Genomic DNA, 19,216 nt, shown 5'->3' with positions numbered 1-19,216 from the left:
GGGAAGGGCAAATGTGGGCTACGAAAAACACACAGAAGCTGGGGAAGGGGCACATAGTTAGGGTAAAAGAGATTCAAGGAGACATACTAAGAACAGGACAGTGTCTGTTACAACATCCTCTCTATTGTTTTCTTAATAAAAATAAGAAGTCAAAAGCTCACAGCTGATCAGAGGCAGAATTTGTTATTCTCCTAACATTTTAGCGAGAAATGTATTAGTACTGTAACCCATAGTTTAAAAGCAGCAGAGACACAGCCCATCACATTACATTCCAGAGTAACACCACCATATCCTAGTCCCCCACCCACTGAGATGACTACAACTTTAGTACTCAATATACTATATGCGTATCACATAGACAATTTTGAAAAATTTCCTAGAAATTAGAAAAAAAAAAGTTCAATGGTTTTCCAATCCATGGATGATGAAAAATACCTCAACTGCTCCTCATATCCTTCCCTGTGAAAACTAGATATAGCATAGACACATGCACTTCTTATAACCTGGCAAGAACAGTAAGTTAAAATAAGAATTGTTATTTTTCAAATGCTGTGTTTAACACTCCCCACAATTTCAGCTCCCTCATTTCCAAACGCCCTGGAAAATACCCCTGAAACATAAGGCCCATAGAGATTTACTCCTGCCTCTCCTCCAACCCTTCTTGGGTGTTGTCACAAAGATGAAAGGTGATGGACAGAAAGACACCAAGAGACACAGTCAAAGGATTCCAATGTTAGTGTAGGTGACCTTGTCCACATACAGAGCCGAAGCACAGTAGCACTCCCAGATTCCTCGGGCCTCAAGCCCGTGAAGGTACTCAGCTATGGGGATACCGCCAGCCTGACACAAGCAGCCAGCAGGATCATTCCATCTCCCCGGCTTTCTATAACCCACTATTGCCTCCCAACTGTCCTTGAGACTCTGGTTACCACCCAACCTTCTCCCCAGACATAGCTAACCTCAGTAGATTAGCGCTTGTTGACTGTGAGGCAGGGTAAATCCACACTATCTCTCTAGGACCCACCCATCCTCCTGAGGACTCTGCTAGCAAGGACGTGTTTTTAGTTTCAACATTCACACTGAGTAAGATGAATACCCCGAGTTCTTATCTTCGAATGGGGATCTTTGAACAACACACACTTATCATTATCCTGATAAGAGATTAAAGTGCCTTTACCTGCACAAGCTTGAGGTTCCAGGGTGGGTGGTTAATCAAACCTTCTAGTTGAACCTGGTTGGCTACGGCAGCCTGCAGCTCCGCGTGGGTACTACTGTCCAGCTGTAATCCTGGAAACAGGTCATTGATTAAGCTGAGGAACAGGGGTTCATCTTCGTCAACCTAAGATGGCAGAAAATAAATATGCTTCTTCAGTCAACAAATAATTACGGGCCAGCTAGGAAGCTCATAGCACTTACCACTGGATGCCCAGAAAATCATGTACTACTTCTCCTAACCAGACGTGTACCCTCTAGAACCAAGTCCTAAACACCACCCCTGAATCCACACTACGTGGAGCATCGCAGCCAGAGCCCTCTGGCATTCAGTGATTTCTACAACCTACTGCTTCAAGGTTTGATCTCTTTACTTTATCATATGAATGCCGTGCTTCTCACAAACAGGTGTATGCATTAACCTTAAAAATACATGATTAATAGTCCCAACCCCATGAAAATAAAATATTAATATTTCATTTTAATTAGGAAAATATCCAAAACCCTACCTGCCTGGCTCAACCAAAATTGACTGGAAAACTCCATCAGAGCAGTGTCCTGCCTTCTATAAGCTGTAGGTTTGAGTAAACTGACCTTAATCTTCATTTGCTCCGTCTTTAATATCTACATCACCCGGTTCCCAACTGCTGACCCCTTTTGATTTCTCCTCATTCTCTGGGACTCCTCTGATGCCTTCTGGAATTCTTGTCTAGCAGTTTCAAGAATACTATTACCAAGGGAGGCAGTGAGGTGTCCTGGAAGGGTCAGGGGACTTGGCATCAGAAAGTCTTGTGGATTTTTGTTCCAGCTTCTCAACTGACCATGATTGTGGGTGACTCTTCCAGACTTGGTTTCCTCATAAGTAAAAGGGCAATAAACACACTAGCCATTCATATCTCACCGATTTGCTGTGAGGTGCAAACAAGAGAATACCCCTGAAAAGCTCTGTAATAGTAAGCAACTACATGGATGTCAGCTGTTAGCTTCTGTAACTAGAACAGGAGCTTCATGAGAACCATTTCTTCCTCAGCCTGGTACTTGGGCACAGACACAACACGTAACACATGGAAGCCCTTGAATAAATACCACGCAAACCTGTCAGCTAGTTAAGGAATCTGCCTATAATCGTGACGAGCATGAAAGCAGCGAGATATCTATGACGTCTTCCCAGCGAACTTTCAGTGCACTTTTGGAAAATAGAAATGGTGTTGATGTTTTGGGAAGAGACACAGATAGCTAAAATAGGCTTAGACATATTCTGAGAAAGCAAAAGTTCCCATGGTTCTCTGTGAATCCAAGAAACTGGGATTTTTATGTTTAGAGTTCATGTTACATTATGAGTAATGGTGGAAGCCTGGACTGAAATTTAGGGGCTGGAGCCCACCGATGAAGCCTGTTTTATGGTTCACAGCTGATAAGAGGATGCATTTCCAGCCCATGTTGGGCATACAAGGCGTATAAAGCCCCAATGGGCTTTTTGCCTTCTGGAAGCATAGGGTAGCTTCCCTGTAATCATTAATGATCACAGCTCAATCTGAACCAATCCCTACCTATCAGCTAAGGAGGGAAAAGCCAGGTGAGAATCTGGAAGGAGAAGGGAATTTGGGTAAGGGAAATACCAGCTTGGAAAGGTTCATGTCTCTCAGTCCTCTCATGACAGTGCTTAGCTCACTGTCTTCTGGTCTGGCTCTTTTTTGAGCTCCAAGTGTTCTCAATACAGATAGAATATTTCTCAACCCAAAGTCGTAATGGACCTACGATGGGGGAAAAAAGGTTGTTTTATTGAACAGTTCTAGATGTAGACTAACACATTTACACACAGGTACACAGTGCTGTTCCGAGGGGCTGAGCTGCAAAGTTCTATTAGCTCCAGTCCCTCACCTTTCCTTTGATTGCAAAATGGCCATTCCATTGGGAAGTTCACACTTTATTCTTTTAAAGATTTATTAATTTGAGAGAAAGAGAGAGAGAGAACACGAGCAGGGGGAGGGGCAGAGGGAGAGGGAAAAGCAGGCTCCCCACTGAGCAGGGAGCCTGACACAGGGCTTGATCGCAGGACCCCTGGATCATGACTTGAGCCAAAGGGAGACGCTTAACCATCTGAGCCACCTAGGTGCCCCATGGGAAGTTCACACTTTAAATATACTTTGGAAATGATACAGTCCAATACAGTCCATACAGCAGACAGATTAAAATGAGTAACCAACAGGTTACACATTCTGTGATTCCACTTACATAAAACTCTTGGAATAACAAAATTATAGGGATGGAGGAAAGACAGGGGTTGTGAGGGCTTAGGGATTTGGAAGAGAGGTAGGTGTGGCTATGAAGGGGTAGCATGAAGAAACCCTACAGTGATAGAACAGTCCTGTACGTTGATTACGGTAGAGGTTACATGATCTGCACATGTGACAAATCTGCATAGTATTACACACACACGCACACACACACACACACAAAGCGTGTGTATAGCTGACAAGCTCTTTTTTTTTTTTTTTAAGATTTTATATATTTATTCTATAGAGATAGAGACAGCCAGCGAGAGAGGGAACACAAGCAGGGGGAGTGGGAGAGGAAGAAGCAGGCTCCTAGCCGAGGAGCCTGATGTGGGGCTCGACCCCATAACGCCAGGATCACGCCTTGAGCTGAAAGCAGACGCTTAACCTCTGTGCCACCCAGGCGCCCCTAGCTGACAAGCTCTTAATGAACTCTGCGAATTGTACCAGATGTGGGTTTTCTGGTTTTGTTATTTGTTATTGTACTATAGTTACAAATGTCAACACTGGGGCACATGGGTGCACCTGGATGGCTCAGTCAGTTAAGAGTCTGCCTTTGGCTCCGGTCATGATCCCAGGGTCCTGGGATGGAGTCCCATGTGGGGTTCCCCACTCAGGGGGGTCTGTTTCTCCCTCTGCCCCCCCCACTTGTTCTCTCTCTCTCATATGAATAAATAAAGTCTTTTTAAAAAGTCACCATTGCAGGAAGCATGGTACACAGGACCTCCTGTAAATTTCTTTGCAACTTCATTGAGTCTCCATAATAACTTCAAACTAAAAAAGGTTTTAAAAATAGATACATACATACATAAATTAATTATAAATACATTTTAGAAAAGAGTCGAGATTTTTCTAACTCACTGATTAACATTTATCAAGGTAAAATTGCAAAGTAAAAAATCAAGTTCTACAGGTAGGGGAAAAATAGATTTACCAAGTTACCTGTTTGGTAAGTTGCTCTTCACAGAGTTTATAAAGAACATAAAACTTTTGCGCCAATATAACATTTTCAAGAAAACCACAGCTTGCAAGTTTAACTCGCATAATGATCTGAAAATTAAGATTGTGAGATTTTTTTCAACGTTAGTGCGAAATAAGTAAAGAACATGAACTATGTTATGTTTTTAAATCCTGGTGCCTACCTGTCTATCAGGAACCATCATAGCAACAGTTCTAAACTGAATTTTTAAGTTTTCTGGTAGTTCCTGGCGCCCAGCATATCCAGGGTTCTAAAAATTAAAATTGTTTTAAATTATTGATATAATTTTTATTTCATGAATACAAATACATTCAAATTCCTACTTCATATTCTAAGGTGGTATTGTAAAACATTAGATTCATAAAACATCCCTCCTTTCTCAAAAATATGTATTGGACCATCCATATTTTTTAAGGTCATATCACTCCCTCCTATATATTTCCATTTTCATTATACTAAGTCATAAACACACACACACACACACACCACTTTATGTAGCAAAAGTTAAGCATCTGTGTATCTGTTGGTTAAGAAAATAGGAAAGAAAAATGCATAAATACCAGGATCATTATGGTCTAAAATAGGTTATTGAAAAAGAAAGAAAATTCAGGATTTTATACTGATCATTACATAGGTAATTATTTGTTTTATCTGTTTTATCCATTATTCTCTGCAGTCAGAATGATAGACTTCTCTGGCTGACCATTAAAAAACCCCCACAGGGGTGAGGGGAAGTTAAGATGGGAATGACAGGAAAAATAGTAAAAAGGACAAAAGTACAAGTGGAAAGGAAGCTAAGGCCTTGCAAGTAGCAACAGGTTGAGGATAGGCAAGACCCGAAAGTTCCAAGGGAGAAGGTAGGGGTTCAAAGACAAGTAAGGCAAAGAGGGGTCAGTTAGTTTTGGAAATCTTCAGTCCCTGAATATTTCTTGGGCACCGCCCACAGGACAGATACCTTGCTCAGTGCTGGGAATACAGAGGTGGCTGGTTGCTTCTCCTTGCTTCTTCTTTTCTCTTTTCTCAGTCACAGGACCTCAGCTGCAAACCACCCAGATTAAAAACTACATTTCCCAGCCTGCTTTGCATCTGGTGTGATTAAATTTGACACCATGAGATGCAAAGAGGCATACAGTGGCTTTGATGCTTGTTTGAAGGGAGTTGATTCAACCAATTGGCTGCAGCAAAACATGCTTCTGTAGCATTTTGGGTCATAAGGTAAATTGAAGATGGAAATCATGATGGTGTAGAAACATGGGAGGATCGTAAGAGAAGAAATCTTTATGTGTAAGGCACTATTTTTCATGTCTCAGTTATTTAGAGCCTAATGCAATATCTAATTGATATTTCCAATATTATTCTTAATCCAAGGAGAATGTTACTCTTCTTTCAAATTGTTCTACACCGCAGTATCACGCAATCCATTCATTCATCCCATTACCTGAGTTATAACCGATCACTTCTGGATTATTATTATTTAGCCCCAACTGTTTTGCTTATGTTTGCTTACAATTAAGCTTATCAGAAAACTTCCTGCTTTTGCTTTCTATAATTATCTTTGTCCACTGAGATATTTAAAATTCAGATCCTGTTGCGTTATCCTGCATCATAGAGATTTAACTATATAGTGAACATATAAAAATATGTGGCATGAGGGAGAGATAAATCTTTGAGGTTTTAAGCCACTGAGTTTTGGGGATTGTTACTCTAGCTAGCCTGTTGGATACAACACAGAAAACATTTAGCCCCACACCTTACACATAGCAAGTGCTCACTGAATAGTCACTAGTATTATCATTACCCTATTACTATTTTATCTTCTCTCTAGGCTATTTTTACTACTCAAAAAATTATAAGATAAGAAAATCGCTCATGACCTCTGAATAGCCCGTCATTTACTAACTAATATATGCTTTCTTTTTTTTAAGTCTATAGCAATTAAACCAAACACATTGCATTTAAAGACCAAGTTCTCACCATTGTTAGGAAGATGCCAAATTCTGGATTCAAATCAACACAATCACCATCAGAAAAAATGAACTGTTTTTTTCTCTCTTTTCTTGCTGTCAAAACAATATAAATCTGCTGGGCTGCCACTGATAACACAGGCAATTCAATTCTGTTAAACTCATCAAAACAGCCCCAAGAACCAGATTGTGCAAGACCTGGCAGGAAAAACAGTTAATTTGAGAAGTTTTACTTTGTAATATACCTACCAAAAAGAAGAATCACTTCTCTTAAGTGCTCTCAAGCAATTATATATTGAAATACAACTTATATACAATGTTGAATCTGGCTGTTTGTAAAGACATATCTAATTCCAGTGACATAGAGAAGTTTAAGTATTTGTACATCATGCTGGAAACAATGAAAATAGCGCACTGTCAAAATCAAAGTACAGACATGCCATTAGGCCCAGGGATGCTGGTGGATGATAAACATTGACTCAGTTTGGAAGCCCCATTTCCAGTGGGGATGGGGGCTGAAAAAGCCATAATGTTTGTTTGGGGAAATTGACAAAATGAAACTGACAAAAATGTCTGGGTCAGATCACTATGTTTCTTTCCTGTTGCAATGAGGATGCTGGGTGAGACAGAAAATGGTCAAAGGGATTTTTATTTATTCCTTATAAACTTGATACAAAGACAGACTCTGGTATTATGAAGAACATTGCTCCTGTCTAATCTCTAAGGATGAAAACCTTCATTATTGTCAGCTGCATAAAATCTTCTTCCTGGGGCGCCTGGGTGGCTCAGTGGTTGAGTCTGCCTTCGGCCCAGGGCATGAACCCAGGGTCCTGGGATCGAGCCCCACATCGGGCTCCCTGCTCCGCTGGGAGCCTGCTTCTTCCTCTCCCACTCCCCCTGCTTGTGTTCCCTCCTCGCTGGCTGTCTCCCTCTGTCAAATAAATAAATAAAATCTTAAAAAAAAAATCTTCTTCTTTTTATGATTGCTCTCCCTTTCCCTGGTTTTTCTTTTCTCTACTTCGGGAATTCCCATTATAAGGGGGTTGGAACTTTTGTATCAATCCTTGTGACTCGCAGGCTTTTCTGTCAAACTTCCCATTTCTCTCTGCAATGTATTTATTCTTTTGGCTGGATCATCTAACTCAAAAGAGATTTTTAATTCGTATATTTATTTATTATTCCAATTGTTATTCTTTTTCATATCAGCCTGTTTTTCTTCGATCGGTTGTATGTTAGGAATTCTGGAATCCCTCTGAAGCAACTGATTTTATTTAATGTTTTCTCCTGTTTCCTCTATTAATCCGTTTAGTGGTCAGTAGGTCTCCTAGCTGTTTGGGGTGCTTCCCTAATTGCTTCAAATATTTTTTGAGACTTTGTTATCTCTGTATATGTGTGTATTGCCTCATCCCAAATGCCAATTCCTGTTTGCAGGATACATGCCCGCCCCTGATGTTTTGGGGGAAGGAATAGGAGAGGCATGAGAGCTTCCCCTCTGGACCTGGGGTTTGCGTTCTGACCTGGAGTGCAGCTTGCCTCTTGGTCACAAGCCCCCACCCGAGGTTTATCTTTGACAGGACTCCCACTTCACAGAGCTGACTTATAATTTTTAAACCGAGGAAAAATACTGGACACAGCCACTTCCTTTTCTTTTGCTCTGCCATCTGTTATCATTTTGGCAGTCTGGGATTTACCTCGTACTCTAGTCTGCTGCTCTCACCCATCCCCAACCTTCAAGCTAGGAGTCGTCTACAGAAGAACCCTTCTCTCTGACTAAGGAAGTGATTCTAGGGTTCCAAAATGGTTTAACAGGCAATCATAAAGAATAGTTTAATGAATACCCATGCACCTACCTATCAAACCTTAACAATTTCCTTCAGATTTCATCCTAAAGAATAAAATATTAGAACTACAGCTCAAATCCACATATGTTTCTCTTGAATCCACACTAGCTCCTTCTCCAGAGGTAACTTGTATCCAGAATTTGATGCCAGGGGTTCCAGGTATGCTTTAAACGACTGCCCTTACGCATGTATTCATGAACATTGTAGATTTTGCTTATTCAAGATCTGTATATGTGTATCTATCTACATGCAATTATGTATAAAACACTGTATATATCCTCCTGAAATTTGATTTATTTGCTCAATATTATTTTTCTGAGATTTATCCAAGCTGATACACAGATCTTTAAATGCTATACTGTACAATATTCCATTGCATAAATATACCAGTTTAAAAGTTCATTCTACTTTCAATGGATATTGGGTTGTTCCTAATAATTTGCTTTAACAATGTATCAATGTGCCTCATGTCTTCTTACAATGTGTGTGAGGAGTGGAAATGCTGGGTCAAAGAGAGTATGTGCATCTTCACATTCACCACCTGTTGCCAGGCTGCTCTCAGAAGCAGCTCTACCAATTTACACACAGGTAAGAAGCATAAACAGTTGTAATTTCTATACACCCTTACCAATAGTGGTTTTGCCAGCCTTTTCCATTTTTGCCAATCTGGCAGGAGGGAGATTGGTATCTCATTATTGCTTTATTTTTGGGTTTCTTATTGGAAGAAAATCTTTTTTAATGCTGGATATTAATTTTTTTTTAAAGATTTTATTTATTTATTTGACAGAGATAGAGACAGCCAGCGAGAGAGGGAACACAAGCAGGGGGAGGAAGAAGCAGGCTCATAGCAGAGGAGCCTGATGTGGGGCTCGATCCCACAACGCCGGGATCACGCCCTGAGCCGAAGGCAGACGCTTAACCGCTATGCCACCCAGGCGCCCCTGGATATTAATTTTTTGTCAGCTATATGTGTTAACATATCTTCTCCCAGTCTATAGCTTACATTTTGTTCTCTTTCTTAAATGGAGAAATATCACACAAAGACTGTGTATTCATATATATGTGTTTCAGATGTTAGGTATATATGTTAAAGGTGAGAGCTGGATGTGAAATCTCATGGTATTTATTACAGGGATATTCTCATATCGTATTTAAAGGAAAGGCTGCAGGGGTGACTCATGATTTTAACACAAGGAAGCTCCAGTGTTTTTCTCCCCTACAATGTCCCCTTTCCACCCTCCCAGAGGGAGGGACTGCCAATCTGAACTTTGTGACAATCATTCTCTTGCCTTGCTTTACCTTTTTACTATTCTGTATACATATCTAAATGATAAATATTTTTAGTTTTACCTACTTTTAGATTTTAGATAAATTTAATCTTACTACATGTATTTTTTGAGACTATCTTCCTTCACTCTAAATCCTATCTGTGAGGCTGCTCTATGTCAATACATTGTCTTGTAGTTCCTCATTTTTACTGCTCCATAGCGCTGTTACACACAATTTCATATATATTCGTTATATTTTTCCTTCCTGTTTATATAATATATAAATTATATTTTCCCAATTGATGTATTTATACGTCCAGTCCACTGTAGAGGACACTAGAGTTGTTCTCAGTTGTTTGTCGTTTTGAGCAATGCTGCAGGGAACATCTACACACAGACCCCAATGCACGAGTGTCGTTGATCTGATTATAGACCAGGGGGTGGGTAGATGGGAATACACATGGTGCTGTTTTTTCCAAACAACTTTTACACTCCTACCAGTAGTTAATGATTGTTTCTGTTACACTATACTTGCCAATAGTAAAAAATGTCACAATTTTTTTCATCTGGTGTGTACAAAATGGAATCTCTTTATAATATGTAATTCTTTGATTGCTGGTCACTTGGTTTTCTTCATTCGTGAAATGCCTATTGAAGGCTTTTTCTCTCTTCTCTATTGGGTTATCTTTCTCTCATTCATTCATGGGCATTACTCATATATTTGGGATCCTAATCCTTTGTAGGTAACATAGTTTGCCAACGCCTTTCTAAATTTCTGGCATGGCTTCTCTCTGTTATCCACTGATGAACAGAAATTTTTAATTTACAGTAAGCAATGTATCAATCTTTCTTTTATGGCTTGTGATTTTTGTATTAAAAGCCTCTTTCTCTGAGAAAGAGATATTTTCATTTATCACTTTCTAAAAACTGCATGGTTTTGCCCACCACTTTTAGGTGTTTAATCCCCAGAAATGATTTTTTATATATGATGTGGGCATCCAATTTTTATGTGTGTAGGGATCTGATTTCCGTTGTTAAATATTAATCACCTCTTGTCCCAGAATGATTTATAGTAAAGTCTCTCTCTTCATCACTGATTTACAATACCACCTTTGCCATATGTCAAATGTCCTTGGCCCATTTTTGCATTCTCTATTATATTCCACTGATCCATTTATCAATCGCCGCACCAATACCACCGTCTCTAAATTCTATTCTAAATGATATGTTTCATTTCAATGGGATTTAATGCAGGAAGGGAAGCCACATGTGTCATGGGTTTGCTATCTTGACCTTATCCCCTCCACCACTGTTTCAGGCAATAATAAATTGATTCCATTTTCACAATCCAATACACATTCAACTCATGGATTAGAATGCCAGCAGTAGCACTGAACCATACGAAATTGATGACATCCAGCCATTTTTGACCCAGAAAAATGGCGATAACATATGCACCAACCCGTACTCATTTTGGTGATGTGGACTAATATCCCTTTAGGTTAATATCAGAAAATAATGTTAAAGAGCAATAAAAAAACATTCACCAAAAATGATTTAACAGTGTTTGACACTTGCCTTTAAAAATCCGTCCTAGCCCTCGGAAATCCATTTGATCTGAGCAGTTAAATACGACCACGTATTTCCCCAAACATCTTCCCATATCTTTCGTAGTTTCTGTTTTGCCAGTGCCCGCAGGTCCTGCCGGAGCGCCTCCCATGTTCATTCCCAAAGCCTGTGCTAAGGTGATATAGCATCTGCAAATGGGAATCAGAGAAAGCACCGGCAGTGTGGGAGAGCACATTACTGCTGCAAAGCACGAGCTGAAGTCGGAGGTGACTGGAATGGGCCTGCTTATTTGAGATTTTGAGCTGCCCGCATAAAAGCGGCTGGAATACTTGATATTCACTACAACTAGTACAGCGATCACAAACATTTCTTGGGACAAACTTTCTAAACTCCGCAACCCTGACTTAAAACCTTCGGGCCTTCCTTGCACTGTGGGCAGGACAAATCATAACTCTGAGAACCAAATAAGCTGTAGTGTGCTGGCAGATGGTGAACAACTGGCTCTCCAAGAAAAATAAATAAATAATATTGATTTTCATGTTTGCCAATCGCAGTGGTATAAATACTTCCACCAGGGCCCATGACAAGCTACTGATGTGATATCACAAAACTGGAAGAGATTCATACAGTTGACTCTCAAAAGCTGGTACGAGGGTGCCTGGGTGGCTCAGTCGGTTAAGCAACTGCTTTGGCTCAGGCCATGATCCTGGAGTCCTGGGATCGAGCCCTGCATCGGGCTCCTTGCTCAGCGGGGAGTCTGCTTCTTCTTCTGACCCTTCCCCCTCTCATGCTCTCTCTTTCTCTCTCTCTCTCTGCCAAATAAATAAAATCTTTAAATAAATTTTTAAAAAGCTGCTATGAGTTAACTCCAGGACACCTTTGCAAATAAATCGTTTACTGTGAAATGTTCCACTCGCTGAGGTAAGTACGTATAAAGAATAATATAACGCACCTTCTTGTACCCACGATCCAGCTTAAGTTACATTTGTTTCAGATCCAAGGAAAACTTAGTGAAGCTTCCTGACATGTGAAGCTTTGTATGTAAACCTCAGTGGAAGAGGAAACACATGGACAAGTTTATGCTACAATGGCGCTGGGCATACAGGAGGAGGTTGGACGAATCAAGAGACTAAACACATAAGTTGTGTCATAATTTTACCTGCAGGCAGCCCTATTTAAAGTAACAGCAGAATTAATCATTCAATGACCCAATTTAAGTCAATTCTATAAATACTTATTGAGTGTCTTCTGTGTACAACAAATTGAACTGGCTGTTGTGCGATGTGTACGGATGAAAAGGTCCAGTTCTGTCTGATGTCACATACTGGAAAGACCTGTGAGGAGATCGGCCATTGACTGTTCATACAGGGCCAAGAAACTGCACTTCAGTTATCCATTTCTACATTTGGAAAACCAGGAGACTAAATTAGATCACCTCCAAGGTCCCTTCCTTCTTTGCAATTCTAATGACTTCCCTTTATGGTGCCAGAGATATGTTTCCATCTTGCAATCTAAGATTCATTACTATATGACTCACAGTCAATGTTCAAGCTTGCTTACATTCTTTTATCTTCTTCTGCCTCACAGAGATGTAATGCACGTGGGCGTTTCCGTCCTAACCTTGGTTATTTCACAGTCAGACTGACTTTGATGAGCTAGCATAGACCTCACACGACAGCAGTATGCTTTGGTTAATATTTAAGATGCAGCTTGAAAGCAATGTTAAGGACATCATTTAATTACAAAATGGAATCACGAAACTGACTGTCCTACCTGTCTGTTAATGGAGTGATGACAAGACGATCAGTGCATCCCAGAAATTCATTCTGGTAAATAAAATCCACATCTGTAATGGACACCACAGTTTGATCCAAATCTTCCTTAAAATAAAATCTACTCTGTTTTAGCCATTCAAAGTCAGTAACTGATTTGATGTGCATTTTTACCTTAAAAACATGAAATACAAAGAGATTACACTGAGTTGCAATAGCATAAAACACAAGCATATGGGCAGTTTTTATTCACTCATTTGATTCTCATTTATTTAACATATATTTCTTGAGTCTCTCCTTGGGCCTGACACTGTGCTGGGTGAACACAGGCATTGCTCCTGCCTTCTGGAGTTGACAAAAGAAGATAAAAGACAAACAGATAAGCAAGTAATTGAAAAAAAAAGTAGGAAAAGAAATTCAGGGTTCATGGAAATATGTAGCAAGAGGACCTAATGTAATGTAGTCCAGGGGGCCTGAAAGGGATACTTGGAGAAAGAAATATTCAAACTAAAACCTGAAAAATAGTAGGAATTGCCTCGAGAAAGAAAACCAAGAGAAAAAAACAAGTACATTTTTATAAAGGATAAAATGTCCTAGGCAAAGACCCAGAAGATCTGGCTGCATGTTCAAGAAAGTGAAAGAAGTTCAGTACAGCTGAGGCATCTGGGACTCGAGAGAGAGAGCTGAGGCTTCACAGGACATGGAAACGGGGTTGGGCAGTGTCCTCATGGCAAAGGGAAGCCACCGAAGGGATCAGCGGGGAGATGCATGGTCAGTTACGCACACATGCCTTCCCACATCAGCACTGTGGCCAAGTTCATCAACCTGCCAGGTCACCACATACACCTATGGGCAAGAGATCCTGGGCTCCCACAACCGTGTGTGCAAGAGAGAGAAACCAGGGAAGCACAATTAGGGGCAACATCCCACCACCACCACATTCTCAGGCGCTTCATGATTTTCCACTGGCAATCCTGGAGAAAACTCAGTCTTGCCCACTGAGGGAAAGAAACACGGGAAAGTGGTAAATGATCCCGTTCGCTGCTCTTAAACTTGGTTCCACTTCCAGGTCGTTCAGCTGACCTCTGACAACCCCGCCATGTCTCCATCTAATCAAGTCTCCATGCTGTGTACAGTCTTTTTTTTTTTCTCATCATTGTTAGTTCATGAACTTGCTTCCCCCTGTAGTTAGGAATTCTGGCTTCTTGGCTAAAACACAGTCTGTACTCATCACCTTAAAGAGCAACTTTCAGGTAACATGATCTGCTGTCTCCCCCAGGGACTCTTTCTCCCACACAAGACCTGCAGCCACGGGGATGCTATCAACTAACTCCTCTCAACAATCCATTAAGATGGTGAGGAGAAGATGGAGGACGAAGAAGGAAGAACAGCTAATATTGATTGAGTTCTTACCGTATATCAGGCTGTTCTAAGCATCATACATGGAAAAATAAAACGCAAATATGTTGGCCATGAGATCTCATTTTAGTTGGGATGCAGAGACCATGGGTTCAACAGTAATTAAGACAAAAAGAATACAGTTATGTGGTTTTAATTGTGTATCGGTTTTTCTTTTTTAAAATCCATTCTGTCTGTAAAGTTCTGCTTGGGGTTTAAATTCAAAAGAAATTTCTTCCATGGGATTTCAGCTTCAAGAGTCAGTGAGAGATATTGGCCACACGCTCTTCGCAGATACAGTGATGGATTCCACAGGAGTTTCTTGAGGTGGACTTCAAAGAAAGCCGAAGTATGCCAGTAATTGCAATTTAGTGAAAGCAACTCTGTAGAAGGCCAAGGAACCATGGTCTGAGCATGCAGCTCTCTGATGACTGGTTTGATCAGAAGACCCAGAGATAAATCCTAGAGCAGTGTTTCCTCAACTTTAACATGCATTGATAAATCACCTGGGAATCTTGAAATGCAGATTCCGATTCAGTGGGGACTGGAGTGGGGGGAGAGGGCTGGAGAGTCTGCTTCTCTAACCAGCTCCCAGGAGATGCTAACGTAACTGGTTGGCGTATAATAATACTTTGAGAAGTGAGGATCTAGATTCCAGGGGAATAAATGGACTGCATGTCCTTCAACCTTCCATAAATATGACTTATCTGACAGAACTTTTTTTTTTTTAAGATTTTATGTATTTATTTGAGAGAGAACGAATAGGGGGAGAGGGAGAAGCAGACTCCTCGCTGAGCACGGAGCCCAGCATGGGGCTCGATCCCAGGACCCCAGGATCATGACCTGAGTGGAAGGCAGATGCTTAACCAACTGAGCAACCCAGGCGCCCTGATCAGAACTTTGGATACAAGTTTGAAACCAGTAATCTCTGATCAATTATATTCTCTAAAAGAGAGCCCCAAGTTGCAAGAATTACATGTCTCTGGTGAAGAAAAGATATGCTTTTAAGATGAATCAAATCAAATCAAATCAAGCAATGGTAGTTAAAAACAAAGATAGTCAAATGGTGGTATATCAAAACCTCCTGGGCCCCTACCCTATAATGATAAACACAGCTTTAGGAGAACTTCGGATGGCTCAAGACCACTGGTTAAAGTCCTATTTCTGAAGGGAATTCAAATACCACCCCTCCTACTCTCACCATACAGAACCTTGTCCAAATCAAGCCCATGATGTCCTGTTGGATACTATCAACCGGACATATATCCACGAGAATCCTCTGAAGCTTGATTCTATTTGACCAAGACTTCTTTCTCAATGGAGCAAGTAAGTCATGATCAATCTCACATAGACTGTATCATGTCCCTGGTGATTTGGTGTAATGAAACAAGTAGTTAGTTCACATCTCATCACTTGGTTCTAGACTTTCAGAATGCCATATGTGAATATACGCATATCGTTGTTTAAAAGACCAGAGATATTTGTAGACGTGGTATACATGGAGAAAGCTGCAGAAAAGGACCAAGTAGATGGAAGGTTCATACACATTAGGGAATAGATATAATACCTAATGGTTCATTATTAAGAGCACTAAATTATTAATTAGTAGACTAAATTCGCTTAAGAAAAAAAAAGATACTTTACCAAGTCATCAAAAATATCTCTCTGATGCACATGGATGGTAATCAGAGTTTCAAACTTCACTCTGTCAAACTTGCTTAGATCATGTGTTGTCTGACCAATTAGAGTATTCAGAATATCCAAAAATTTCTGATTGGTCACATGCATGATTTTCCTGTCATCTTTTGCATTATTTAAAGCCTCTTCTGAATCGTGTGTCCACAACATCTGAATTCCCAGAAGTCCCACCTATGCATCCAGAAGAAAAATAACAAGTCAATTTGACAACTATTGAAAAAGCACATCTGTGATAAAATTCGGTGGTCACTCATCCATGAGAAGGCAAACAAGGTTTGACCCACTTTAAACTAAAAAGAGACACGCATTTCTACACTCCCAAAAGGGGGGAAATAAGCATTTAAATTCTAACTCCTGATATTTAATGATTTCAATGCAGAGAGAAATAGTAATGAAAACAATGGCTGCCATTCCTGAAGCTGTATGTGTTTTATGGAGGATGCCGAGCATGTTTTTCTATAGGGGCCTGAGGCCACCAGATAGCTTCATATGATGATTTTTCTTTGTCAGGGAAAGCAAACGGAATTACTAGACTCTTGTGTATTTTTCTGCAGCAAGGTTCCCTAAAGGTCTCTTTACAACTTCTAGAAACAGTACGCTATCTCCTTTCTTGATCTCCCACTCTTTCATCTGTATCTTTTCCTACATCTACTTCTCTCTCTCTATATTTATCTGAAGGAGAGAGAGAGACAGAAAATGAGAAGGGGGAGAAGCTTGTCCTTCCTCTCCTGATGAGGACATAAGGAAATTGTGACTGTCACCTTGCCTACGATTTCTACCCCGGGAAAGGAGGAAAATTGTCGGAACATGGCCCACGCTCACCTCCTTGCTGCACCAGCCGTCCCTTTAGGAGCTTTCATTCATTCGCAGAGTCAAGCAACAGATCCAAGATCATTTGGGCCAAAGGCAACCCCGCATTTAGTGGAGGGCTGAGAGCAGAGTGAGTGGCATGGGGATACTGCTGGGCATGGCATTTAATGTGGCTAAGGCAGGAATATAACCCTTTCCTCATCCCTGCCTCCTCAAGACGGCAAAATGTTTTCTGCTAGAGCAGGGGCCAATCCTGCGGTCTGCAGGTGGAGATAATGAGGGCACCTGACTGAGGTGAGAGCAACCTGATGTGGAAGAAACATCCCACGTCAGGAAGCTCCCAGTAGCAAGCCAGTTCTGACTCTGACAGCAGCAGAAGGTGGCATAAGAGAGGACAAGCAATCAATCAATAACAAAACCCAAAAAACAAAAATACCCGGCAGTGTAAGGCTATCTGATTTAGAGACACAGACAGACCCACAGTCTCTGAGAAATCACTGCTTAGTGGTATATTCTAAAAACGGATCTTTAAAAGCCTGGCTGGCTCAAAGCATGCAACCCTTGACCTCAGGGTTGTGTAGTTCAAGCCCCAGGTTGGGTGTAGAGATTACTTAAAAATAAAATGACTATCCCAAGTCACCAAGAAAAGTTTAAATTATGGTTTTTTACTCAGTTTAAGAAGTCAGGAGACTTATGGGGCGCCTGGGTGGCACAGCGGTTGAGCGTCTGCCTTCGGCTCAGGGAGTGATCCCGGCGTTATGGGATCGAGCCCCACATCAGGCTCTTCCGCTATGAGCCTGCTTCTTCCTCTCCCACTCCCCCTGCTTGTGTTCCCTCTCTAGCTGGCTGTCTCTATCTCTGTCAAATAAATAAAATCTTAAAAAAAAAAATTATAAAAAAAGAAGTCAGGAGACTTAATGGTGAAAAATGGAGGACATCTCATTAAAATAAAAACAAAACAAGAATGCTCATTCTCCTCGATGCTACTTGCTGCCTGTAAGAAGTACATGAAAATGCTAGAAGGGAATACACTCAAATATTAAGTCATCATTTCCAGATGTTAGAAATAAGTAATGTCTATATTGCATAAATATCTATATATAGAATATATATTGGATGAATATATACCTTCATTACTCTTTAAAGCAAAATTTTTCCAAATAACTGAAATTTGCCCGCTAAAATTGTTTAAAATTTCATCTCCTTATTTGTGTAGCACACACACTACAGAAAATCCTGATGGGTGGTCAACTCTCCTGCTATATCCTGTTCCACTTCACTCCTGCTCTGAACTTGCTTTCAGTTCTCCACATAATGCTAGCTGCTCTGTCTAAACTAGACTGATCATCTCCTTCAGAATATACAGGTGAGGGGCGCCTGGGTGGCATAGCGGTTAAGCGTCTGCCTTCGGCTCAGGGTGTGATCCCGGCGTTATGGGATCGAGCCCCACATCAGGCTCCTCTGCTATGAGCCTGCTTCTTCCTCTCCCACTCCCCCTGCTTGTGTTCCCTCTCTCACTGGCTGTCTCTATCTCTGTCAAATAAATAAATAAAATCTTTTAAAAAAAAAATATACAGGTGTTCGGGCTTTCCTGGGAGAGGGAGAGTATGCTGATTTGGTCTAAGGAGCTATTTTTCTCACCTTATCAAATGAAGTATTTTATAAAATTTTATCACAAAGGTAATAAAGCTGGTAAGGATATTAAAGTTTGCCAAGGAGATTATACAATACAAAAATATTAAATACAATATCAAAATATTCTCTAACAAAGGTTGATTTTGTATCAGTACTTGTGTCATTTGAATAAGTAATTTCCTATCATTTTAGGTGTCTCTGCTGTGTGTGCATTAAGTCGGGATTTGGAGGCTGGGCTCGGAGGAGCAGTTGGACAAGAAGTAGAGTTTGGGTAAAAACTGCCTGTATTTTCCTTGGATATCTCTTGCCTTCTCTCCCACACTATCTCTGACCCAGATCACAAAGCATCACTCTTCATTTATTTTGGCTGAAAGTTGAATGAAACTGTTGGCTTTTCCTTTCCTGCACCCAGTTTTCATAATACTTGGTGCATCACGCTACATTCCTGAGAGCCTTAGGACATGAGAGCTGTTCAAGAGAACGCCTGCTCCAACCCAGGCTCTTCAAGGTCCTGTCTTATTAGGAAGTTAGTTGCATGATGAAGCCTCCTTTAACAGATTATGCCAATTTTTAATCCCTTGAAGGGAAGATACACAAAAAGCAAGATGGATTTGGTTTCAGGAAAAGATAAGCTCATTCCTTTTTTATATGTCTGTATTCCTATCAATATCTGTATCTATACCTATCCATACATAGATATATGGAAAATATGCCATCTAATCCATACATAGATAGATGTCTTTTATATACAGATAGGTGTATTTTATATATAAGATGAAATTTTCCATTAGCGA

The 19,216-nt window shown here is 40.5% G+C and overlaps 1 protein-coding gene across 1 annotated transcript in view; it reads right to left on the bottom strand.

The window, feature by feature from the left end:
- DNAH8 (dynein axonemal heavy chain 8) overlaps positions 1-19,216 on the bottom strand; it is a 332,098-nt gene that overhangs the window by 179,787 nt on the left and 133,095 nt on the right. Inside the window, exons 38-45 of the mRNA XM_034660654.1 lie at positions 15,924-16,148; positions 12,883-13,055; positions 11,119-11,297; positions 6,442-6,629; positions 4,631-4,717; positions 4,431-4,538; positions 2,832-2,966; positions 1,178-1,339 (exon numbers count right to left, since the gene is read on the bottom strand). Of these exons, the coding sequence (XP_034516545.1) occupies positions 1,178-1,339; positions 2,832-2,966; positions 4,431-4,538; positions 4,631-4,717; positions 6,442-6,629; positions 11,119-11,297; positions 12,883-13,055; positions 15,924-16,148 (1,257 nt within the window). The remainder of the gene's footprint in view (positions 1-1,177; positions 1,340-2,831; positions 2,967-4,430; positions 4,539-4,630; positions 4,718-6,441; positions 6,630-11,118; positions 11,298-12,882; positions 13,056-15,923; positions 16,149-19,216) is intronic.

This window comes from Ailuropoda melanoleuca, chromosome 5 (assembly GCF_002007445.2).
Source record: "Ailuropoda melanoleuca isolate Jingjing chromosome 5, ASM200744v2, whole genome shotgun sequence".
NCBI lineage: Eukaryota > Metazoa > Chordata > Mammalia > Carnivora > Ursidae > Ailuropoda > Ailuropoda melanoleuca.
This window is presented reverse-complemented; position numbering and strand designations above follow the sequence as displayed.